The sequence below is a fragment of the Podarcis muralis genome, chromosome 4 (genome assembly GCF_964188315.1).
Source record: "Podarcis muralis chromosome 4, rPodMur119.hap1.1, whole genome shotgun sequence".
Classification (NCBI taxonomy): Eukaryota; Metazoa; Chordata; class Lepidosauria; order Squamata; family Lacertidae; genus Podarcis; species Podarcis muralis.
In genome coordinates, this window is record NC_135658.1 from 54,595,156 (window position 1) to 54,622,396 (window position 27,241).

A 27,241-nucleotide genomic window follows, 5' to 3' on the forward strand; every position below is an offset into this window, starting at 1 on the left:
ATGCAGTCCACAAAAGTGCTTTGCTAACTCTACTACTAAAGCCCCTTGGAAGCATAGTCCACTTGTCATCCAATTATAGCGAGTGCTGCCTATTCCTAGCTGGGTGTTGTTGCAAATGGCCATTGGCCAGAGCAGTGGTATAGATCTCTGGAAAAAAAGTGGAAATTTCCAGTCTGTGTTTTGAATTGTATGCAGTAAGAATATAAGAACCGCTGGATCTGACCAAAGGCCCATCCATCTCACAGTGGCCAACCAGATGCCTCTAGGAAGTCCACAAGCAGGAACTGAGTGCAACAGCAGTCTCTCCACTTGTAGTGTTAGCTCCTGTGAAAACAGAGGAAACCTGAGTTTTATAGTAAATGTGCTTTAGGAAAAAATAAAAAGGGAGCAGATTTATGAGTGTTCACATGGAATTCAGGCAATTTTTCTTGAGTTTTGCCAGCCTTGTGGCCTTTTCAGTAAAGCGTTTTATATGTTTATGGTAGAACTCATAAAACCAGGTTTACTACTGTTCTGCTCAAACGTTAGTGTTTGGGGTTTTAGGGCACTGTTACATTTGTTCATTTTAAAGGTAACTAACAATTTCTTAAATGTATGTTCAACTGAAAACAATGGGATTTACTTTCAAGTACATGTGTTTAGAATAAAGGAATTCTATTTCTGTTAGCAAGCTGAATTGGGATGTGATACAGCATTTTGAAATATTTGTGCCCAAAACTTGTAATGAGCCCATGTTTAATGGTTTGAAAAGTTACTCTTTAGCAACCTTAGGTTGCAATCATATACCACTTAAACTCAGTGCGATTTCCTTCTGATGTAGAGGATTGTGCCATTTATCAACACTGGATGTTCCCACTATCATGGAAATTTTTTCCCCCTGAAACCTGTGTGAAGTACTGCTGATTCAGTAAACAGTAAAGAGGGTGTTTATTTTCATGTGTGGAGTGGCTCTTACAGAATGCTCCCATGTGGGCCTTAAAGTGCATGGTGGGTCAGTATTAGCTTGCCAGCTTCATTTTGTAGGCTTCTCCTTGTAGCCTTGAGCGAAGATCCACATATTTGCTTTGACTTTTATTAATTAGAGACAGATTGTTATTTATCTTAAAAAAAGATTTAAGAATGGTATGTAACTATTTATGAACTCACTGATAGGACAAGGGACCTGAGGTAGAGTCTGGAATCGTATTGCCTAGGCACCACTAAGAGGGGAAGGGCAAGGCAGCAGAAGCAACCTGCTTGCTGTTTCCTCAGGGGCAATTAACAATTGGGCACTAAGGTTTTTTGCAGGGCCATTTTTGTCATTGTTGGACCTTTTGAAATAATTTCCTTTTCTGTGGTTAGAAAAGACCTCTGTACTAGACTTGTCCCTGACATGACACCATGTTCACCAGTTGCCTACACAGTAAAAACCAATTTTCTAGCTATTTTTTAAAGTAACTTCTCATTTCTTTTCAAAAGTGCTCTGCTTTGGTGACATCTGCTTTTCTCTGAGACTCTCAGAGGAAAGCAGACACCACTAGAATGAGGGAGTTCTTTGGTGGAAAAAAAATAGAGTAAACGAAAGCAACTAGTTGTGTTAGTAGTAGCAGATCCCTAAATGCAGGCATGGCAAGGAGGTATGTGAGGTATAGAAGCACTCTTAAAAAACTTTTGACTGTTTTGGTATTCTGGGGAGAGGATTCCCCTCACTTTTTCTGTGCACCAATACTGTATAGGTAAAGAGGTAATTCTATACATGTGATGCCTTGTTAAGAGACTAAGGTATGACTATGTCTGTTCTACCCTTCCCCAAGTTCTTTCTGTCTCTAATTTCTACTATAGCTGCCTATTCTGCCTTTTCAAACCACCTTTTCCCCTTTCCAGTTTCTATCCTTCACTCCCTAAAAATGTTCATTGTGCAAACTGTGTTGCCTCCTTCACTCTCCTGTCTGCAATACTCTACCTTCTTTCTTTACCCTTTTTTCCTTTTGAGAACAATAAGTAGGAAAATATATTTTGGAAGAATGACTTTGGGTAAAACACTGCCTCTTTGCATTTACAGTCTCTCTCCCAACAAAGCTAGAAACAGAGAGCTGTGTTATGTTAGGTCTGATTCAGGGTAATTCTTCCTTCTTGGAAAGGACACAGAGATACAAACTGATACTACTACTTGTTTCCATGTGGGTGGATCTGCCCCTGCTTATATACCACTTGTTTCCTCAAAACTGGAATGAAGGCCCACAGGACAAGATTGAATTTTTCACATAGCTATTGTGTATACATTTGGTAAACATTAATAAGCATTCACATAGCTGTTAGCCAGATGAAAGACTGCATTCTCTGGCTTATAAAATGTACTGAGGGACAGCTTTTAAAACTTTAAATTGGTTGAGATTCCAATCTCTAAATGAATCTATGCCTTAATTCAGTAAAGCAAGGCACATGCTTGTAGAAAACACATGAGTTCAACCACATATTTAAATTTAGACCTGTTGTTAACTAGTTAACTACTGAGAACTGTGAAGTCTAATTCACAAACTTGTTAAAGCTGCTTTTCATTCCAACCCTAAATGTCCTAGTTCTGGTTGGAACTCAATCAGAATACTAGTCTCATGGAGTTTACTAATTGGTGGGAGAGGAGAGCAGGAAGGAACGGTTGAACCTGTGACTCTTAATAGCTTATCCAGACCATGATAAAAAGGACCGTTTTGCAGTTTTAACCTGCTAAATGCTAACTGAAATGGTAAAATTTGCATAAGGTGTGAATTCACCTTTATAGAAAAGCTAGCTATATCAATTGAGGAATCAGGAGTGCAAATGGATGGTGTATACACTGTTCCCAAGCTCAATGTAACAGCCACACTGCCAGGGCTGTGTGAGCATAGTCCTTTAGGAAAAGACCAAACTCTGATTAGCCTTTGAGAAATGAGTGGGGCTATTCATTTCTCCCCTACCACCCTCCATCCAAGCTCTGATCACACATTTTTTAAAAGGGGGTTATGCCACTTAGAGGTTTTTTTCATTGTGAAAAATCACGGGAACTAAACATTCTATTTCATTGTTATCTCCTCCAGCAACAACTGTTTGAATCTAGAGCTCAAAATAGGGTCATACTGAATACTTTTTTTGGTGTAATTAGTATTTACATAGATCACAGTCTTCAAGTCATGTGTGCTGCAACTGAACCTTTTTTGCTCATGATAAGACAAAACAACTTGTAGATCATGGCTATTGGTTGATAGCTGCTTTTGGTCCAGGAAGACGATAGGAGTGTTAGAAATGCAGTGGGGTATTTGTAAATCATATGTATATTACATACAAGAGACCTCTGAAAAATAATACTAAATGGAAAAAAAATCATCTGCTATAGTTCTGAATGTATTAAATATATTCTTGACAGGTGGAACTCACCGGTAATAGCATTTATGAGTATATACATCCATCAGACCATGATGAAATGACAGCGGTTCTAACAGCTCACCAGCCTCTTCATCCTCATCTCTTACAAGGTACTTCCATATGATATGACCATATACAAGTAAAAAGGATGATGAGATGTAGTGCTGATCTTAACATGCTAACACTTAATCCACTGAAATTTACAAATGTAAAAAGGGTTCCTGGCCAAGTGTTGTATCTAGCTATATTGATGTAGCATCTTTCATCTCATTCCAAATTGTGAAAATAATATTAAAACTTCATTCTTCAGCATATCTAGTTGCAATATTAGGTTTGTTCACAGTGACGAAACTTTAAGTTGTAGACTACAGTTATGAAATAATAAATGACTCTGTGAACAAGGGTATAGTAGGTATAGAGTTGTGAAAAATGCTTTGTGACCATTTGGCAACAAACAAAACATTCTGAAGTTTTATGTGATCCTTCTTCAAAAAACGTAGAAATGGGAGAGAGCAAGTGAGATTGATTTCATTGCATCACCTCAGGGATGATTCAGGCTTGCATGAAAGCTAAATATAATTTCACAGAAGGGGCTGAAGTATCTTGTAAAATAGTCATGTGCAATCTGAATGTACAAGCACAAATTTATTACATAAAATAGCCACTGCCTCCTTTTTTTAATACCATGACGTATAGCAGAGCAAACTGTTTAAATGTCAATAGGACATATTTATTTGTAAATCTTTTTTGAAGTTGGACATGTTGTCTTTGAATTTCCAGGAAAATGGGATAATTTAAGATACATACTTGATTAAAACAAGAACAATTCACTTATTTGAAATTCCACTGACGAGATCAAATGAGTATTTTATCTTTAATGTGTATTTGATAATTGACATCTCAGTTCAAACTGGATGTATATAAATATGTGGGTTTAGATGAGTCTGTTTTATGTTCTCTCTTAATATCTGGATTGTCTGATCTTCAAAGTATCAGCAATCTATTTGATGTATGGGTAAGACAAAGGTACACAAATGACGTGGAACATGATTTCTTTTGTCACATGTGGAGAGTTTCTTATAAGGCCTGGTAAATGTTTCTTCTTTCCTTCCTCCTCTTTGTCATATATGCACCAGCCATTACATTGGAATAGTGCAGAAGGTCTGGATACACTAGAACCATGCTGGCCTTTTGTTCTGAGTAATGGCCAGTACATGGTCTCCAAGAGGGAAAGGAGAAAACACATCATTTGTCACTCCTCTGATGGTGGCTACACATGGAGATGAATTGCCCCTTTGGTTTTAATTCATTAAGTATCACACATTGTCCAGTAGCAGGCCATGTATCTGGAAAATACTGGCTAGAGTTTTATTTGCAAATTTTCTTTTTAAAGTGCTTGATACAGTGGTATCAATGGACTTAATCCGTTGTGGACTTAATTGTGGACTTAATTGTGGACTTAATCCGTTTCGGGGTGCCATTTGCATCCCGAAAAGTCCACAACCAGAGCGCCTCTTCTGCGCATGTGCGCGGTGCGATCGAGTGCTTCTGCGCATGCACATGTGCAGGCGGCGAACCCGGAAGCAAACACTTCCAGGTTTGCCGCGTTCGTAAGCTGAAAGTCCGTAACAAGAGTGGAACGCAACACGAGGTATGACTGTAATTCAAACAGAACAGATGTTTTTCCAGCCACCAATAATTAAGCTTTTGTGGCTAGAAATGGTTTGAGTAGTAGCAGCCTAGAGGATCAAACACTATTATTATCTGCAAGCCACTCCCAGGATGGCTCAATTTGCACAGGGGGGAAATTTAAAAAAAAATAGGTGTTGAAGTAGGGAGTAGTAAACTGACCATTTAAGTTAGCTGTAATATTTGTTTAGCAAACTTTGAGATGTTTGGAATGTGGCTCTCCTTCTTGGAGTGGGATCTCCTAAGGAAGACCTAAACCCCAGGAGGCAAAGGGGAATGTTGCTTGAAACTCTGGAGTGGGTTCCTTGTTTTGGTTTCTGGTTGAAGTCGCAAAGCTACTAATCTGAGCGCCTGGTAGGTGTATGTGTGCTTGTGTTGTTGCACATGAACTTACTGGTTTAGTTATAAAGCAGGCAGGGAGGTTTTCCATGACAAGGAGCATGCAGGGTGTGGAGGAAAACCTCCCTTCCTCATCCTTATCTCTCTGCGTTCCTTTAAGAGATTTTCTCTGTGCTGTACTTCTAGTATTGGAGCTAGACAAGGAAAAGGATGGGTTTCCTTCCCATACATACTCCTTTTGTCATAACTCCCACTACCCCTCACTTGTCCTTTAGGGACGTGGGTGGTGCTGTGGTCTAAACCACTGAGCCTCTTGGGCTTGCTGATCGGAAGGTCAGTGGTTCGAATCCATGTGAGCTCTGGCACTCTGCACGGTGTCCCGTTGCGCCAGAAGTGGTTTAGTCATGCTGGCAACATGACCCAGAAGGCTGTCTGCTGGCTCCCTTGGCCTGAAAAGCGAGATGAGCGCCACACCCCATAGTCACCTTTGACTGGACTTAACCGTCCAGGGGTCCATTACCTCTTACCTTACTTGTCCTTTAACTTGAAGCAGCAGGTATATGTTCTTAGAAGACTCAGTGAGTTGACAGTTCTTCAATGGAAATTCAGTGATTTGACAATGATTATTTAAGGGCCAGCAGTAGCAGCTGGGTGAGAATACAGTGCAAAAATCAAAACAAAAAACAGTGGCAGGATCACTCAAGTGGATTTATTGCTAAACAATTGACAAAGATGCTGAGATCCTGATCCTGCAGAGGTTTAAAAGTCTCAAGGTTTCAACTGTGGCCATGTTTCCTAAGTGTGTTTTAGATTGGCTTCTCTTTCTCAGAATGTAGGCTATGGCATCAAGGGTCTTTAGCTACCAGTTAGATTGCTGCAGCTGCTGACTCGGGAAAAAGTGTAGCAGACTATGAGACACCTTGCAGAAAAAGATTTTCTATTTTGTTATTCTAATGTCATCTTTTACTTAATGTGTTAAAGTAAAGGTATGGCTTACATATTCATGTTTTGCATGTAACATGTTAAGTCAGCTAGTTAGATAGATCTTCAGGATTTTATAGGTGTTAGGCCAATAGATTTGTGTGTTTTTTTAGTTTATGAACCTAGCTCTTGGGTGGCTCAGGAGTTACATAGCTTCATAGGTTTGGGAAACTTCTTGCTATCTTGGGATGGATCAACACGTTTCTGGTGTGTGTTGGTTCACATATGATCATAAATCTGTTTCTGCAACTATCTGCAATTTTTAAAAGCAAAAATAATCACATTAATGTATTATTATTTTTATAAAAGACACATTTTGAACGCATTTTATCCTAAAATACACATTTTTGTGTGCATTTCGGTACATTTTTTGAGCTGATACCTGTATTGCAAAATGGGAGAAGTATAAAAACAGAAGGATAACTGCATTCTGATCCACGTATTAGTCTGGTAAGTGCAAATCTAGTCAGTTTGCTTAAAAATGAAGACCAAACAAAATCCTCAAGCAATTCAAGGATAGGTGGGTAGGTCATTTGTCTCTCTCGTAGTTTGTCTGCAGGGGATATCAACCTGCTAGCTGTATGGAGCTGCATTATCTCTACAATTCTATGATCTCTCACCAGGCAGCTTATTGCAATTGTCTAGCTAGCAAGGATGTGCTGTGTGTGGCACAGGTCCTTGAGGAAAGAAAAAATGAATGCAGTCAGCAGGAGGTAGCAGGTTGTGCATAGATGGAGGGTGCCCAAATATTTGCGCAAGGGCTAAGTATCCATGTGCCTCCAACATGTCCAGAAAAGAACATGGAAGGTGAAAATTAATATCTTGCTCTAATTTCTAGCAGAACCAGTAAGGATATGGTTGGATCTTAGTACAGATGTCATAAAGTCAATTTTTAGCGAGTTTACATGTGTATTGTTCATATTCGTAAGCCGTTTGTTGTGAAGAACTACTGTTTTCCATGTAGGAATGTTACATGGAAGAAAGTGAAAGCATGTAAACACCTTAATTTGGTGGAAGCAGCACAAAAATGTCAACTTCTTAATCCATAGGAAATAAATTTAGGCTGTGATTGTATGCTTAGCTGGGAGTAAGTTCTACTGAACTTGGTGAAGTTACTTCTGAGTAGACATGCACAGGATCACACTGTTTCTCAATTTGCTGGAATGTGGAAGTCCTCATCAAGGGAGTTTGGGAAGTTACTAAGGGAACTATAATTCTGCATTTAAATAAAGCATCTTAATTGCAAATAAAATTATATTATTAAAATCATTTTTTAACAATGGAATATACTTTGAAACCCTGTGCTCCAATTTGACATTCTGAGCATAAGTTTCAAACACCTAAATATTCAGAAATAATCCGAAGATAATGAAATGAACATCCCTGTGTGAGATGGTTGTCTTTTCTACACTAAATAAGGCAGTTTTCTGTCAACTCATTAAAAAATCTATACTGGACCCAGACAATTGTGCCAGCTATCAATGTACCTTTTGAGGACAAGGTGTTCACGCAACTCCAGACACCCTTGAATGACACTGATTATCTAAATCCATTTTTGGTTAGGGTTTGGCACAGAAACTTTGATCACCATGGTGCCACCTTTGTGAGGAGAGAGTAAGAAATTGCAATCCTGTTGATTTTCCTGTACCTCTCAGAGGTGTCCAGTACCATCCACTATGATATCTTGATGAACTGGTTGGCTGGTGGAAATTGGTGTATAATGTTGTGGGCTCCTGCTCCCTCAACTATTAAGGCTGCTTATTGGGAGTTCTTCTATGGTGTTCTTCAGGTTTTATTCCACTCGTTGTCAGGTGATAGTGTACTCCACCTGAAAAATCAGGTTCCCAATATGGAGGTGTTAGCCTCAGAGACCCAAGTGACCTCTGTGGCATGAAGCACCTTTCATTTGCTAACGGTTGCACACCAACTGCTATCTTTCTCAACAATGAAGATAGCCTGACCACAGTTCTCCATGTATGCATTTAGAGTATTGTAACGTACTGCATCATATGGGACACCTTTTGAGGACTGTTCAGAAGCTACGGCTACTGCATAATGTAACAGTGGGGCTGGTCATATTGGAGTTTTAAAATAGCTACACTGCCTTCCAGTTAACTTAAACGTGCTGATTTTGACCTATTCTATTCTAATAGTGAACTCATTCTCAAAGTGTGGATACTTTTGGACCAAAGCTCACAATTTGAAAGAGAATTATTACAAAATAAGGATAAACCTTTGTCCAAAATGTATAACTTTTTATTAGAATGGGAAACGAATGACGAGCTAGTTAAAGCTTCAACGACACACTGGGCAATAGATATAGGACACAATATAGATTTAAACCTCTGGGAGAAACTTTGGAAAAATGATCTGAAATTTACTGCATGTTATTCATTCAAAGATAACTATTTGAAAATGATCCATATATGGTCTTTAACTCCGAATAGGTTGGCTAAGATGTATAAAGTAGAATCAGATATGTGTTGGAAATGTAAGGAAATGGAAAGACTTTTTTCATGTGTGGTGGACATGTAAAAAAGGAAATGAGTCCTGGGAAATGATTTATAATGAGTTGAAAAAAAAATGTTTAAAATAACCTTCCCAAAAAGACTGGAGTCCTTCTTATTGGGAATAATTCATACAGAAATTCCCAGATGTCAGGAAAAAAAATTATGTATGCAACAACAGCGGCTCGAGTATTGTTAGCCCCAAAATGGAAAGTGAGTGAGGTCCCAGGTAAAGAGGATTGGCAATGTAAGATGCTAGAATATACAGAACTTCAGGCTTAACACATAGCATAAGAGAACAAGAAGAACACATATTTAAAGAAGAGTGGAAAATATTTATTGAATATATGGAAAATAATTGCACACAGCTGAAAACGCTGGCAGCATTAAGATAAATTCATCAGTGTGATTAATGTTTGAACAATGTAAAAATAGAGAATGGATTTAATTGGTTATAGTAAAATATGCAGGAATTTGAGATAAGTAAAATGAACCATGGAAGGAGAAGAAAGGAAGTCATTGGATATTTAAAAGTATGTAAAATGTTTATTCTGAAGTATAAAAATTGATACCTCTGAGAGAATGATGGCATTTCAGAGAACATAGTACAGAAACTGGCCTAAAAATGTTTAAAATAAATAAATTCATGGTTTTAAGGTTTTGAGGGATGCTTAAAATCATGAGGCCTGTGACAAAGAATGGCTTAGCAAGCATTCTAATTATCACTTTCATATTCATGCTTCATGTTTGTAAGCATAACTAAAAAAATGCACTACAGGTTTAATATTAAAAACTATGTTAAAATGGCAAAAGGAATATTGTAAAGAGTCTTGAAACATTTGTATTTTGTTTTCAGAGTATGAAATAGAGAGATCTTTTTTTCTGCGAATGAAGTGTGTTTTGGCCAAACGGAATGCAGGACTAACATGTAGTGGTTACAAGGTAAAGTGCTTAGATTTTTGCCATCTTCGCAGGGCAACAGGTTTTAATTATAGAAGCTTGCCTTAAAGCAAACACATATTTTACAGTAATATACAGTAATATCTGTGACATTGATGCTAGGGCTGAGTCAAAATGGAAGGGAGTCTGTAAAAATTTCCCCCATCATGAAACTTGCCTTCACTCTTTTTTGGTGGTATGTGTGGATTTGTGAAACATGGCAAAAATGTTTTGACTATTCAAAATGCAGTCAGGAAGACATTCTGATATAGCTTCATGATGACACCATGAAGCCAAAGTTGACTGTCTCTCTGACATCCTCATGCTGTATGTGTCTGGGATTCCATTTTTATAAAAGGCACTAAAGTGGCAGATCAGGAAAAGAAGCACTTAAGAACAGTATGCAAAAAAGATAAGCAATGAGTCCACTCTTTTTCACCTTAAAACTTCACAGGTGAAGATTCAGTACAGCTCTGATTAATAGCATTTATTGCCATAGGCTCCCCAGTGATTGAACTTTGCTTCCAGGGAGGCTTGTATTGTACTATTCTTACTGCCTTTGAGGGGGCCCGTGAAAACCTTCCTTTATTGCAAAGGGCCTCTTAGCTGAGTTAGATTTAAAACTGGATATTTTGTCTTGCTTTGGGGGACGGATCATAACTCAGTGCTTTGTGTACAGAAGGTCACAGGTTCTCTCCATAGCATTTCCAGTTAAAAGATTAGGTAGCAAGTGATGGGGAAGACCTCTGCTAGAGACCCATGATAACTTCTGCCTGTCATAGTAGATGTTACTGGGCAAGATAGGCAAATGGTCTGGCCTGGTACCATACAGCTTGCTACGGTATTTTGCTCTGTAAAGCTCTTTCTTACTGTGAACCACCCACAATGCTTCACTATGGGGCAATATGGAAATTAAACAAAGAACTTATTTAGGCAGGTAAACTCCAGTGTATTTTGTACCTTCTCCTTTGACTAATTAGCAGACTGTTGGGCAATCTCCGTTTCCCCCGCACACGTCTCTCTCTCTCTCTCTCTCTCTCTCTCTCTCTCTCTCTCTCTCTCTCTCCCTCCCTCCCTTTCCCCTCCCCATTCCCTTCTTCCAGGTCCACAGCCTCTTGTGCAGACATGCAAATGCTTTGCAGTAAAGCTTATAGCCTAATACTGTGCATGTTTACTCAAAAGGAAGGCTTTGCTGAATTCATTGGGGCTTATTCCCAAGTCAACAATCATAGCATTGCGTGTTTTCCTTTGCTACCTCATGCTATGTCCCGGGAGAAGCCAACCCCAAATCCAGTCTGCAACGGTTTTGGCTGTCATTTGTTTGCTGCATCAGCAGCCTCTATGAAAGCAGCTTCTGCCACAGCAAATAGCAAATGGCTTATTTGCAAGGATAACAAAAAACTCTGAGGATCAGAAGGATTGAAGGTGGAAATTGCACAGCAGTTCTTCCTTCTCTTCTCTCCTTGAGTGAATGTGAGGAGGCAAAGGTGGAAAGCCTCTGCATGTACATGTTATTGAGACCACTAAACTCACTGAACGTACTTTTGAGTAAATATGCATAGGCTACACATTATAATGAATCATGAATGCATGTGGAGAAGCGAATGGAATTGCTTCTACCCCTATGTAGGTTCAGCATGCCATGTGAACGAGCCTATGCATATACTGATGGTATGGCTATAGGCTCTGTCTACACAGTCACAAACTCTGAAAAAGGCACGTCTCCAGTTGCATGTGCAGTGCTTCCACACTCACATCTTTTTGTGCTGAATTATGCCATAAGCGCCAACCACAAAATGGCTAACATGGTGTGGGTGGCATAAAATGGCTGCTCTAGGGTGTGTGGCATAACTCACCCACATTTAAAAGAGCAGAAAAAGACTCAGGACTACCAAATGGTGTGTGCATGTCCCCCCTGTCGCATCAGTGTGGAAAAAGGCATCTACCCCAGCAACTGCCGTACTGCTCATAGAGAGAGGTTCTTTGCACCTCTCTTTGTTCAGAATAGAAGGTGTGTGTCCATTCAAGTGAAATGTGGGCATGTTTAATAGAGTGTGGTCAGTGCAGGAGAGGCCAAACCAGTGCAAACAGCAGCTGAGCTGAAAGAGCAAACAGACTCTCATGCGTTGCAGATTTTTGAGCGGATTATTTACTGAGACCTGTGGACTCCGTGTTGGCAACCCCAGGGGATGGGACACAATCCTACTGTCTTTCAGTTTCTGTCGGTCTTTCTGTCACCACTCATCTCTGCCTCCCTCCTTCCAAGCCGATAACTGTTTATGGCAAGACTTCGGTACAAACACCAAACAGTGTTCTGTGTGTGCATTTCAACATAGCCTTATCAAATGTATAATTTAAATTTGTGTGTATGCATGTTTAATTAGGTTTATGCAAAGAAAAATATTATCTGGATATTTCACACTGACCATTATGTTATAAGAAGATAATGTATAATAAATATTCAGAGGGCCACAAAAATAATTTGATACTCTGAATGTATCTAGAGAATGTCAAGTCAAGATCTTTGCAATTTAATGTCAGCTTAAATGTCATATAGTATTGGCATGCAATACATGGTATATGTTGACCTCTGCTTTAAAACTACCAATTCACCTGTAAAAAGACTACTCAGGAAACACACACACAGAGAGTGAGAGTGAGAGAGAGAGAGAGAGAGAGAGAGAGAGAGAGAGAGAGAATATATCCTGGAGATTTTAGGTAAACAGTATTGGCAAGAGGCCATCTTAGTCATTCGTTTCCCCTTCATAACTGTACCTTTTTTCTCCCATATCATACCAGGTGATCCACTGCAGTGGCTATTTGAAGATACGTCAGTACATGTTGGATATGTCTTTGTATGATACCTGTTACCAAATTGTGGGGCTGGTTGCTGTAGGTCAATCATTACCTCCGAGTGCAATCACTGAGATCAAACTCCATAGTAACATGTTTATGTTCAGAGCAAGCCTAGATCTAAAACTGATATTTCTAGATTCAAGGTAAGTAAAAATTTATTTTTTTAAAATGGCTGTTATATTTTTCCACATGCTTGTGGCAACTTGCAAAAGATAGCTGAAAAATATAAAGCTGAAAAAACAGCAAGAGAACAATAGAATCCACACAAAACTGTAGCAACAATATTATCTTTGAATAGTTACAGCATTTGAAAATGAAGCTTTGTTGTATGTTATACCTGTTACGCCTGTAACATGAACATGGCATAAAGTGACACTTTAAGAATCACTGTAGGACAAGCCACTGCTCATGGAGTAATTACTTTTATTTGGTAGCATCTAGCAGTCATTGTTGAAATTGAGTTAACCAAAATTACTGGAAGACTGAGGTTGTCTTTTGAAGACTGGATATTCTTTGAATTATGCAAAGTGGAGAATAGAGGAAGTATTAAGTTGCTGCATTACAAAGTTGACAAATGAGGCACAGCTCAAATAGAAAGCTGTTGGCAAAACTTCATACACAGACCAGGACTCTGAAGTTCTTAGTTTGTACTTTTATCACAAAACCATATTTGCTCCATCTTTTGTTCCTAACGTCGCAGTATAGCTTGCATACCATAATATGGGAATGCTGGGGGTTGGACTAGATGATCCTTGGGGTACCTTCCAATTCTACAGTTCTATGATTCTATGAAAATAGCCATTTGTAAGATGTAATGTCAATATTGGCTTGAATCCTAACTAATACAAAATAGGCCTTTGCTGCTAAAATGCTGAAGTGAATTCCCACAGAAATAATAGGAGAGTCTTCTTTTGCTGTTCCTGCTGTGTACAACATACCTCACCCAGCCCTAAACCACTGCATGTTAAAAAGAAATAAAACTAATTCACACTAATTGTTTGTTTATGGACCATTTAATTATAAATATGGTCAAAGCAGTCTAAGCAACAACTTACTATAAATTCACAATAATAACATTTGCTGTTTTGTTAGCAGCTGTGTTACTCTTTCTTGGTCATGTTTGTCTTTGTCTTTACTGAGATGTTTTGTTTTATCTTGCTCCCAGTTTAGCAAAATTTAAAAATAATAGGGAAAGGGATATTGGAGAGAAACAGTAGGTTGTGAAGTTGTCTTTGTAAATATTTCTCGAACTGAAATATTGCTCATGACATCTGTTGATATTTGATATGGGTATATTTGAAAATATCTTAGTTGCTATGCAATGGTGTTTTGTATTTGACAGCATTTTATATTACTAATATATAGTTAAACTCTTGTATCTGGAGTGAAGTGAAAAGGGAATACTGGTTGTTAACCCAGTAGTTTTTTGGTCGACTCATGTACTGGGGTTAGACACTGAATTATGTCTGTGCTATGTGAGCTACAGATAATTTTTTGATCATAAGGTGGGATGAAAGGATCTGTCATTTTTTATTCTTTAAGCTTCTCATTTTTTCCAGTCTTAACTTCAGTTCTACAGCAATTTGTGATTTATTTATTTTTAATCCTCATGAAAATTCTTCTGCATTTGTGCAAATTTAGTAGGCAAATTTATCCTCCTAAACATATTTTTGGGTGCAGTTTTGACTAATGTACAGATTTTTAAAAGCAACTTTTACTAATATAATGTGTTTCTGTATGCTTTCACAGATAATTCATTCTTATACACATATCTTTCTAATATATGCATTTTTGTAAACATTGGTTAGAGAACTGCACAGCAAAATTCAGATGAGAGTGAATTTGATTAATTTGGCTTTAAAAGCTAACTGAATTAAATTTCTTCCCCATTGCTACTTATAAGTGACCTTTCCCTTGGTGTTCAACTAAGCAGTACATTTTGAAACTTTAGTGGAGAAATAATTTAAAATTATCTACAAGTGGAGCAGTGCTGGAGGTTACAATGTAGAAAAGAACTGAAAAGTTAATAGGGTAGGGGTGTGGACATATGAGTATTTGTTTCTATCAGTTTTCAAAAGGAGGCTAAAAGCACGCTACTAAATTTCTGTATCTTACTTTCAAAACTCACCAGATATTGAACGTGAGAGATAAATGAAAAATCTGTTGACTTCAAGACAAAATAGCAAACTCATGACCTTAGTGGTAGAGGAAAATGAATACTCTCAGCAGTGCTTGATTTCATTTGCTGTATTAACTCATTTCCTCTTCTGTGTTCATTACAAACAGGAAATTAGTTCTATATAATGCCTTTGTAAAGAGTTATATTTTAGGCTTTTGAGTAGAATACCCTATTGCTCTCCCCCCACCAAGGAAAGGATAAAAATCAATGTCACAAAGTTTATTAGCATTTTCTTGCTGTTATCTGTAATCAGACAGCACAGCCATTGATGATGAAGTCCAAAACATCTGCAGGGCACCAGTTGGGGGAAGCCTTGCCTAACCCTTTAGTATCATTGTTCTAAGTAATAATAGCACCTTCTCTGATACCTATTGATAATCAAAGACGGGTGACAAACAAGATGGACCATGTGGATGGGTTTAGCATTCTGATCCCTAGATAAATCTGGATTACCGTACTTTTCTGTCTATAAGACTATGGGGTTTTTTTACTCAAAATTAGGGGTTGTTTTATACATGGGTAGTGTGCATTGTGGGGATATCGGATTGATTGCTGCTAGTTGGAGATTATTGGTGGCTGTGGCAAGGGCTGGTGTTGATTGGCTGTCACTGTGGCAATTGGGCAGCCAATGTGCTGCGTTTTTCGGCGTTGGGACAGAGGATTGGTTGATTTGGCGATGTGCTCAACAATTCTGGGCAGTCCTCCCCCCCAAATCCCCCCTTTTCTTAATTTTGAGCCCCCCATAATAGGGGGCATGTTATACACGGAAAAGTACGGTATCTTTAAAGACCAGTTAAGACAAGATGGCTTTGCCCTATGGCTATGTCGAGTTGCAGCTCGGCATCCAAAGAAAAATCAGTCTCACACCTTATTAGGTTCCGAAATATGGCTGCTCCTAGGGCTAATGCAGCACAGCTTTTATTGTGTGAAATCAGAAAGCTACAAAGTACAAGCCAAGCAATTTGTTCTAGCAAGCAGATAAGGACCTTCGCACTAGACCACGCACGCGATCAGGCCATGCCACGTTAGCCAATTATAGGACAGCACGAGCTGTTCACGCGCTGTTCATGCTCCAAGGATGCTTCTAGCTATGAAATCACCCTGTAACAATAAGAACTTTGCTCATGCTCTCATGTACAAGCAATCATTTTCCCACATGGCTACATCATGAGATTCCTGCTGAGAGGACCTGTAATAATAATAGCTTATCACACGAGTTATATTGCAGTGAAGGCTGTAACTGTGCAAATCTTGTGTCCAGACAGTGAAATGATCACACTTTCACATCGTACAGGTGCTGCAGAAGGCATATTTTATCCTTTTATCCTCAGTGGTAGGGCCTTAGTATTTTTTCTGTACCCAAGTTACTTGTGTTGCAGTATTCATTGTCCTGTTATTCTGTAATATACCTCTTAAGGGACACTGCTATCTGTTATTCCTTCTCCTAAGACAAGTATCTAATTTCTTTTATGCTCTCTTATATTTATATAAACTGATTACAGGCCCTACAGATTAATCACTCCTGTTATATTCATTAGTCTTGGCAAAAGGTAAACGTCACTTGTGGGTTTGCCAGCAGTAAAGAAAATTATATTTGCTTACTCTTTTCTTGAGTAGCTCTCTAAGCACAGAAGGAAGCTCACAAGACAGTAATAAATTTGTTTGAAAAACCAACTAGCACATTGTCGATACATACTATTGAGCACATTTAGAATGTATCCCCCGCCCTCCCTACTCAGGCAAAGGGATAGCAATAAAGCATTTAGACCAGGCATGGCCAGACCACTGGTCCTGTTAGCTAGGAATGATGGGAGTTGTAGTCCCAAAACAGCTGGAGGGCCAAGTCATAAATTTAATGCATCCCAAAGAAATAACAACTGCCACATTTGGACCAGGAATGAGACTTAATAGTATCCGGCAGCTGCTCTAGTAGGAAGCTAGCTCTTATGTACCCTTTTAGTCTGTAATATTGTCCCAGAGTCCCCGTAGGAGGCCCCACAATTCATTTCATCTGTACCATATATCTTATCCTGCAGTACTGCTAGTTGTATCCTTTGGCAATTCTGAATGTGAGCAAATATTCATCCTCTGTCCCATTAACCAGTCAACACCATACCTACCCATTATCTTACAAAATGGAACAGCCACCTAAGACGTTTCTGCTTAAAAGTGAGAATTATTATAGCATTCCCCTATAATAGATCGGTGCTATGTAATGCTTGATATATTTCAGCATAATCCTTTATACTGAAATGCATATAGGTATTTTAAATATATTGTTGAGATTTTGTACTCTATGAAGCTAATAAAGTTAAAAACAAATGTATACTGTAAGCCTGCAACTTATGTGGGGGTTACATTCCAGGGATTGCTTCTTAAGCCAAAATTGTGTATAGTCAAAACACATTGGGTTCAATAGCAGCTGGGATTGCCAGAGTCTTTTTTCTCAGATGTCTACCCCCTTTCTGCCCCTTTTGATTTTTTAAAACTGCTTTTTGCCAAGCACGTAAAACTGAATGCGTACAACTTAAATGTGCATAAGTTGTGGGCTTACTGTAATTCTGAAGGTTTCAGGAAACTTGATTTCTGGAAAAGGAGAGCAATTGTTTATTGCTGTAAAATATTTAAGGATGCTGCTTATTAGCTATATTTCTTTCTTTTAGAGTGACTGAATTAACTGGATATGAGCCACAGGACCTGATAGAGAAAACTCTCTACCACCATGTGCATGGATGTGATGTATTTCATTTACGATATGCTCACCATCTTTGTAAGTAATGGAAAACAAGTAAAATAATTTTGTAATGATGTTGATGTGAGTTATTCACAGTATAAGTGCTGGGAAACTATGACTAGGCACAGCTTTCCTAGTAAAAAACTCACATGTAAAATGGTAATGTATTGTCTACACCTGGGTTTCATATTAATTCATTGGCGTAACTTTTTAATATGTGAAGCTGCTGGATCAAATTTTGAAAGCAAAGTAAATTGATGAATCAGAGATTATTCATATCCATATTCTTCAAGTTAAGAAAATGTGAGCTAGTACTGGAAGAAGACGAAGTGACTGACAGTTTGTTACAGCTGTTGCTCCAGTACTAGTAGATTTCCTAAAGAACTTCATTAGCAACATGCCAAGCTATCAGGATGACTAGGGTAGGAATGATATTTGTGCACAAGTCTCTGGATTTCATGTGTATTACAGATTAGGCAACTCCTTTTTAATCATAATGAATTTCTTTGGTATTCTGACAGTGCAGTAGTGGCAGAATTCATGTGTTCAAAGGCTGCCTGGATAAATTTAATAAATAGCAACAACAAATAAGTCACACTTTTTAGACAAGCCTGAGAACTTTTATTTTGAAGTTAAAGCAGTGTTTTGGAGCTCTGCATTGATGTCCTCTCCCAACTGTTTACAGCACCTTTGGGAGCAAATGGCTGCTGTGGAAGGCAGTAACATTTATAATGGAAATTGGGTATGTTGTTTGGCTCAGAAAATAAATGTAAAGAACCTTCAGGCACCGGCTATCTTAGCTGAACTAATCTATAGTAAGAAAATCCAAATTCTCTTAAGGGTGTGCATATCAACTTAATAGAGATGTTTTAATTTTCTGAAAAAATACATGCATCAGGAAGCTTGGGAAGTGGTCTGTGAGGAAAGAACTCTAGGTTAAAGCTAGACAACTGTACAACTAGTTCCATGTATTGAGCAGGACTTCTGCTTGTTCCCAAAACTGTGGTGCCCCGTTTCTCTGCTCATGGAAGTGGTTGCAGGATCTCAAGCAACCACTATTTTTCAATAAGCTGCTAAAATATAAAGTCATGCTTTAAAGTTAAATAGCCTGGCTTGTTTGGAAGCCATTAACCATAGTTTCCTGCTTCAGTTGTAACAGGAAGCTATAGTTAACTGCAAATTTCCTGTCTTGCACAAAGAGAGGAGCAGAGTAGCGACATACAGGTGTATGAGGCTCATTCATACCTCAGCTTATTAAGCCAAGATATGATTGTCAGAAAGCAGCCACTGAGAAAGTATAGTCCAAAATATTCTTTCTCCATATCACTTCATTCTTAAATCTACAGTCAATATGGGATGTTAAGAAAAGGATATACAAGAAGGCAGAAGGCAGAACACGTTTTGGTTTGAGATTTTGTATTACAGCTATAAGAGAATTGGATAAACTTTTAATTAGGCAAAGAGTCCAGGAGTACAAGAAAGCACAAACGAAGGCTCAAATGAGTTTTTAGCCTGCAATCCTATACACGTTTAGTGGGACTTCTGAGCAGACGTATCTAGGATTGTGTTTTATTTATTGGATTTTGTATTAGATAAGACCTGTATTAAGAGAACATTCAGTCGCAATAACCGAAATATTGCCCTTGCTTGAAAGTTCAATTATAAGGGTAAAATGCTCTTTTTAAAAAACAAATAAACCAAAGTAGAATGGTATGGCCTGAAAATCAATGATGTAACAAACTTTCTTAAGCCAAGCAGGTCTGGGTCAATGTCTGAATAGAAGGTCACCTGGGAGCCTTAAATATGCCACCTCAAGTTTCATGGAGGAAAGGCAGAGTATGAGTATAATTAAATTCCTTTCATGTTATGTTTTATAGTGTTGGTGAAAGGACAAGTCACAACCAAGTACTATCGGTTGCTGTCAAAGAACAGTGGCTGGGTTTGGGTCCAGAGCTATGCCACGATTGTACACAACAGCCGCTCATCACGACCTCACTGCATAGTGAGTGTTAATTATGTTCTAACGTAAGTCCATATTTCCTACCATTGTATACCACATTCATTTTATTCAGTGTCTCATGTTGATAACTTTATCTGATTCTTCCATCCTGATTTCCACTTTGTTACTTTAAAATGTTGATCACCGATATATATATATATATATATATATATATATATATATATATATTTGTTGTGCTTTATAATACTCTATTAGGTTTTAATAAGGTAGACATCATTTCCGGGGGGGGGGGGGGGGGGGGAGTAATTTGGTATGGCCAACTCACTTCTGGGCTTCAATCTCACAGCTGAAGACTGTGTTCTAGACAACCAATCTAATACTAAAAGAATGACTACATTTCAAATAACATAAAATGACATTATTGAAAACCTTTCTTGAAGTCCGTCTACCAGGGCCACGGATGTTTTGCTGCCTGACACAAGGTAGAAGAGGGCACATCCCTTTCCATGTACAGAGGTTGCCTGAACTAGAAGTTAAATCTTATTTCAGCACTGGCAATTGTACAGCATCTTTCGCTGCACATCAAGGGAGCAGTCTACCTTAGGAGGCACAATGCAGGCTGCATTGCACACACATAATTCTATTCCGCATCAGAGAGGCACAGCTGGGGTAGGGATCAGGGGGCGATTGCTGCTACTGCCCCCCTGCACTCCAGCATCTGCCACCTGAGATGTCCACCTTGCTCTGCCTAATGGTAGGGCTGGTCCTGCTCTACTCCTACACTGTGACATATTAATGAACTAAAATGGCATTGGGATAAATGCAGCTGTTTTAGAGAAAATGCAGGTGCAGATCAGCTGATGGGGGGGGGACTCCAGAAAACTAATTAAACAAAAAACAACCTAAAGAGATAACCATTCTTATGACACGGAGGCAGACTATTACTTCAGGATGGAGAAGGGCAGCCATTTTTCAAATCTATTATTAACTATTAATGGGTTCCAGCTGCACAACTATGAACAAATGACAGGTTGAGAGTGTATATCAAATAACTGCTTACATACACAGCATTATAGAGGCAGTTGAATGAAAGCTTTGAAAGTATGAGAGGTGGCCCAGTTACTCCTCTCTGGCAGTGTCTGGAGTTCAAGTGTCCTGAATTGAACTCCTAACCTAGCTTCACCGCTACCAACCCCTTCCTATCATTTCTTTGTGCATTAAGGATTCAGTTTTAATAGTCCAGTGACTGTGGCATGTCTGGTATTATTTTTTGAAGCTTTCTTTATGCCAGGGTTGGAGAACCTTTTTTCAGTGTGAGGGAAACATACACTCAGGGTTACCTTTACAGGGGTTATGTGCCAGCAGGGGGCAAGGCTGGAGGCAAAAGTAGATAGAGCAATGGGTGTGATTTTTACCTTGTGTGCACCTGGAATGCAGCCTGCTGTACACGTGTGTATACACGCACAGTCTCCATCTAGGCATCTGAGAGATATTATCATAGTTCAAGGAAACAGTACAGCCAGGCAAGAGCACTCAAGGAGTGTTGGGTGATGCATGGCTTCCAGAGTCCCAAGGGCCAGCTAGAGAGGCCCAAAGGATCACATTGGCACCTTAGGCCTGAGGTTCTCCCCCTGCCCCAATTTAAATGCTTGGGGGCACCTAAGTGAGGAAAAAGATGCAAATGGACCATTCCTCTGTTGCAATGCTGTTGTTGTTTTTTCAGAGATATAGAATATAAGGAACTCCCATTATCATTGGACCAGGTCACCATTTCTAAATCACAGTTTCCATGCAGAAATTCAGCGTCTACCTCACAAGAAACAAGAAAAGCAACAAAACCTAGAAGTAATAAAATGAAGACAAAACTCAGAACAACGCCATATCCACAACAGGTAGTAGTTTTCCCCCTCTATCAACATTTCATGCTAAAAGTGTGTGGCAACCTATCTGCAACAGTAGCTGTGAATAGTCACTGGAATTTCCTGCAATTCAAAATATCATAAATTCTGTTCCTTTTAATAGCCTGATCCTACAAATTGCTGCTTGGGGTACTGAGTACTGCAAGTTTAGAGGATCAAGAATATGAACTGTTGCAGCAATACAGCATCACTTGTGGTTGAATTATTTCAACCAATTGAGGGAACTACACTGGTGCAACAGCTTGTTGTACCAGCAGCATTCACCCTTTTGACAGATGCAACAGTTTGCTTGGAAAGCCACCAAGATCGTACAAAACGGGCAGAAAGGAGACAATACATGACCAGGTCCAGAAAGGTGCTCAGGGTGAGCGTTAACAATAGACACAAGAACAAGACAAAGGTAGAGTGCAGGGACAAAGAATAAAATAATGTTGAACTGTCCATCCAAAGATCTGCCAGCTTCAGGACTGGTGTAGTTTCCTCCCTAGTTTGGGAGTATATCATTTGGATACTGCATTTCGGAGAGACTTGCAGTCTTCTTTCCCTGATTGGATTTGGGGAACCTGTCTTGATTTGGAGCAGAAGCCATCTTTGCCTTGAGGAGCACCATACCAGCAATGTGCAAAGTCTTGCTTTTAGGGAATGTTTAAAATGACTGACAGAAGAGCATTCCCAGCAGTGCTGTGCAAAGCCTTTGTGCCAGTCATTAGGAAACTTCCCTTGGAGCAAGGCTGCTCACATTGCTGGTTAGCTGACCCTCATGTCAAAGCTAGCTCTCACCGCTTTATGAGCAATTTTCTAAGTGTAAAATGGAAAAAAAGGGGCAGGCAAATGTTTGAGTGGATAAACTTGTAGGCACTTGGAAAAAAGGAAATAAAAAATTAGACAGCCTGACTTGAAATATGGAGGTAGGGGTGACCTTGAGCTTTCAATCCAAAGCAAGATAAGTGTGTCAGATCAAGAACAAGCCAATGGGAAGCAGATGTTCCCACCTCAGTGCAGGGGGGCACGACATCAGGTCCCCAGGACCTCTGTGTGGCCCTCAGAAATCTTGCCAGCTAAACGGAATATCTGAAATCATTTTAAAGTGTTTCCAAACATGTGCAGAATTCCTCCCTCCCTCACCACTGAAGCTATAGCTTGTCCATCACACACAGGATTAAGGAGCAGAGCTTCTAGAAAAATGCCAAAAAGGCTTGCGCTCCAGTTCCTCTCTTTAGAAATTAAGTGCTGCCAACTTCTCTTAGTTTATATGAACTGGTGTGACTGCAGTTCAAGGTGGTACTTGGCTGCAGTGCACTCTGTTAGTCTGTTATACTGACAGATTTCAGAGTCAGCTATTAAACACTTTTCTTTCTTTTTATTTGCTTTTTCAGCAATACAGCTCCTTCCAGACAGACAAACTGGAATGTGGCCAGGTTGGAAGCTGGAGATCCAACTCCACAGCAAATTCTGCCACCATCCAAGAACAAGCCTTCCATTCAGAAAACAGCGAACTTTTATACACCCCATCGTACAGCTTACCTTTCTCTTACCATTATGGACACTTCCCTGTAGACCCTCATGTATTCAGTAGCAAAAAACAAATGCTGCCTTCTAAATTTGGGCAGTCTCAAGGAACACCTTGCGAAGTAGCTCGATTTTTCTTAAGTACTTTGCAGACAAGTGGAGAGTGCCAGTGGCACTATGCCAATTCTCTTGTTCCAGGAGGCAGTCAGTCACCATCGAAAAGTCCTTCCGATCAGTCAGCAAGCAGCGTACGCCATAATCTCTTACAGAGTTATGAAGGTGTGTATTAAATGAACAAATCTGAAGCTCTATTATACCCAGAAAAAAATCATACATGTTAAATATTTTTCAAATATTAAACGTGTGTTGTGGGTAAAACTATTTTAAACCTTTAACAAAAAGAGGCTGATGAGTTGTTAAGGAAAGGACTGAAAATAGTTGCAACTTACATTTATACTTTAATTTTGCTCCTGAATTGTTCATATTTCTTTCTGAACATAATGCAAGAATAATAGTTAAGATGCAAATCTGATTGATAACTAAAATTACCCCAATTCTGTTGCAAAGAATTTAACAAGAAGCCTAAATTCAGTTTTCTTAGGTCTCCTAGATTTTCTTAGGGTGTATTCACACAACACACTTTTGATTGTGTAGCCCTGCTACTACAAGCTTACTGACAATCCTGTATATTGTAGACCTCACACTAGAGTTCATGGGGCTACATCAGAGCAGACAATTGGACCACATTGTCCTCACAATATTGTTGTTTTGTCAGAGAATCAGATCTGAAAAGAAAGAGTTTTTGTGGGTACAATACTGATCACAGTAGCAACTTTTCTTTAGGGAGCATATTTTGGAGTGTTCCACAAGTAGCACAAACAAGCCTAATAAATCAAATGGAAAGCATTTTCATGTATTACATCTGATTACGTTGCCCGTTTATGAAGGTATGTATCCAAAGTGAAAAAATAAAACTCAAAATTGTTTACAAAAATTACATTTTTAAATAGTTCCAATAATGCTCCAGTTGCCTCAGAAGGTAATTAGCTATAATTTAGAGTTTCCAAGAACCTGCTTTAACTCCCATCTTGCAATTTGGCATGGAGAAGGAATGGATAAGTTATTCCTTCCCCCCTCCTGATTCTATTTGGAATGCAGCTTCTTGCTAATTTGCACAAAGGCTTTAAAGCAAGCTCAAAAACAGCATTAAACGAATGTCCCCAATCTAAATAGACTTTACTGTATGTTCAAACTACACTTCGTTGCTTGAACTGCTTTCATTAAAGAACTTTATTTTTCTTTCTTTCAAAGTGCCACTACCAAACAGAAGATACAGCCAAGACAGTACATCTGACAGCTTTGCAAGCTGTGCCACCCTAGCAGCAAATAGCAGATACAAAGAAGAGAGCTATGATTCCACCATTATAAAGCACAGCAACAAAATGGAAAGCCGAATATATCCAGCACATCATCATCTCATTAAAGAAGAAAATAAGCTAGTTTTCAATAGAGGTGTACAAGATAAAAACAACTTAAGTGAAAAGCCCTTTTCGAACTCCTTAGCCAACTCTTTTTTGTCAAAATCTGAATGTTTCCAAACTAAATCTATTGGACAGTTAAATCACCTTCTCCCAGTTCCAACAGTATATGAACAAACAAGAAGAATTTGTATGAAAGAACCAAAATTTGAGCACATTGCCCATCATGCTGCAAATCTAGGTGAGATGGAACCTGATGACAGAATGACCGGAAAGTTTGATCATGACTCTGAAAACGACCACACTGTGGATGTTAGGCATGCAGGGCAAGTTCCATTTGTACTTCTCAACTACCACCGGGTTTTAGCCAAACATGGCACATTTCAAACTTCTTCGTGTACTGCCACAGGACATGTAGCAGAGAATTATGGGCACAGTTCTGAGGAAGTAAACATGTTTTACAAAAACCAAAGTCCTTCATCAGCCTCTTCCCCTGAGGCTCACAAGGAGCCTGCACTTCCCCATTATATTGGAACGTCTGTAATAATAGCCAATGGAAGGTGACAGTAATAGAAAGCTGTGGTATATAAAATAAATAAATAAATAAATAAACTGGAATAGTTCCCCTGAAGCATGAGGATACATGGTTGCACTTAGTGAGCATGGTTTAAAATCAGTGGGACAAACTTGCATGCATTCTTGGCAAGCCATGTGTAACAGTACCTTTAAGGTCAAGGGGAAAAAATTACCGGTAGCTTCAGTGCTTTGTTGTTCCAGATTAATCTCTGCAGTTGACTCTGCTAGTAAGAAGCCATGTAACAGATCATATTTTTGTTATTTTTACAGTATATAAGTTAAATTATAAGAGTTTATGTGCTGATACATAGTGACTTTGTTTTCTTAAAAAATACAATCCCTCAATTATTTGAAAATTATAGATCACTTAACAAACGGACAGTCTGGTAAGAGACAGTAATTACCAGTTATTTGTGATAGTCTCTGTTTAACTGCCGTCCAATACATTACCTTGGGGACATGCATTTAGGATTGCAATCCCTGAAATTAAACCATTTTTTTTATTCATGTGGCTTGGATATATATTACTCAAGGCAGTATAGAATTGCCAGGCTGCATGGCTACTATGCATCTTTAGAAAATGAATATCTACTTGCCCAATAAGCTTGGAGATAACTACCAAAGAGCTGGTGATTGTTACACTGTAGGGGGGGGGGGGAATCAAAGCATCTATTTGAAAATGAAAGACAAAGGTTTTCACTGTTTCAAATACACTTTCCATTTAGAATATATCCCAAACTGTATTTGTTGCCAGCCAAAGAGGAGTGAAGTTGCATTCTCTTCATTTTGCTCTGTCAACGAGACTTCAAATCATTTCTGTTTGGTGGATTTACGTTTTTAGCCCAGCCAGTTTTAGCAACTTTTATGGTTAAGATATGATAAAATACATTCACCAACTGCACTAATGATTAGATGAGAATTCTCAGGCACTTACATTTTATTTTGCATTTTTCGTAGAGCATGTAGTATATTCATCTTTGGCTTTGTAATGTTTAATCTGGAAGTTGAGGCAACCCAAGTACCTGCCAAGATTTAATACCATAAATATATAGCTCTCCTGTGTTCCAGTTTTCTGTGGGTGGTTTAATAAAATCATAAGCAATAGCACAAAAGAATACACATGCAAAGTTGTTTGTGCTATCCAGTTAAATGGGGGAAGCTCTTGTGTACATGTGGTGGGTGTGTATACACATGAAGGTTGTTTTGCACACTAGGAGTTACAAGAATGTGGTTGTCATTTTAACATAACTAATAAACCATTTATCATCTTACTCAATCACAGAACAGAAGGCACCCTAATATGTAAAAAGCTTATGTATAAAAATGGTTGGCATTAAAGAACATTAACACTGGAGTCAGACGTATATTTTAATTTGACTAGTTTTTCTTAGCTTTGCTGAACTCTGAGTTACATCAAAAACTTCTAAAATGTCCCTCAGACAAGTGAAGTTTTCATTAGAAGCATGGAAGAACTTCTGGAAGCAAATAACAGTTTTGCCGTTGTTTTGAGTATAGACAGAACCAATTTAAGACTATTTCTCCAAGAAATAATATATGATTTAACTTGTGCAATATGGAAAACAGCTTTGATTGCACCTTTTCAAATCTCAACTAAGTTGAAAGGTAATGAGGACATTTTCTTAAACTATTTTTCTGCATTTAGACACAGCAATACAATCTATTTCCTTGTCTAATTTTATAAGGCTATTTGTTACTGTAAGGAAATAAGCTTTTTAAAAGTGGTCAGTTGTGCTCAGTATTGCCCTATTTAAAGTTAACAATTTTGAGCATGCACATTTTTAAGTAGTGTCAAAGCAGTGTACATTAGAATTCAGACTTAACCTGTGCCTTGAGTTGAAGCCAATAGTTCCCAAAGTGTAAAAATACACTTCTCCCATAGGTGCTAGGCACCTTGCCTTCAGCCCATTGTTCACCATGACTAATATGTTTCATCTCTAGTGCTTTATGGGGTACTGGGTCATCCTTCTTTCTTGCACATGTTTGTTTGTTTGTTTGTTTGAATGAATGACCTTGTTCTTTCCCTCTTGTGCTTGATCTTTCAGGCTGAGAAAAAAGTGTGTGCTTCCAGGTAAACTGGCTACCATTCTTTGGTCATAGTTACATTTGGATAAATGCTTAGGGTATTTTATGAATTGGAAGGCTCAAAATTGCATTATTTTGAATGGTTTTTAAAATC

General features: G+C 38.7%; 1 protein-coding gene across 2 annotated transcripts in view; it reads left to right on the forward strand.

The window, feature by feature from the left end:
- The window catches only part of SIM2 (SIM bHLH transcription factor 2), a 48,504-nt gene extending 22,810 nt beyond the window's left edge, over nucleotides 1-25,694 (forward strand). For both annotated transcript variants that reach the window (XM_028727144.2, XM_028727145.2), the window contains 8 exons: nucleotides 3,380-3,488; nucleotides 9,751-9,836; nucleotides 12,633-12,832; nucleotides 17,532-17,638; nucleotides 19,480-19,627; nucleotides 21,286-21,454; nucleotides 22,858-23,269; nucleotides 24,302-25,694. In XM_028727144.2, the coding sequence (XP_028582977.1) occupies nucleotides 3,380-3,488; nucleotides 9,751-9,836; nucleotides 12,633-12,832; nucleotides 17,532-17,638; nucleotides 19,480-19,627; nucleotides 21,286-21,454; nucleotides 22,858-23,269; nucleotides 24,302-25,032 (1,962 nt within the window). In that variant the 3' untranslated portion in view covers nucleotides 25,033-25,694. The remainder of the gene's footprint in view (nucleotides 1-3,379; nucleotides 3,489-9,750; nucleotides 9,837-12,632; nucleotides 12,833-17,531; nucleotides 17,639-19,479; nucleotides 19,628-21,285; nucleotides 21,455-22,857; nucleotides 23,270-24,301) is intronic.
- Nucleotides 25,695-27,241: the final 1,547 nt, after the last annotated feature.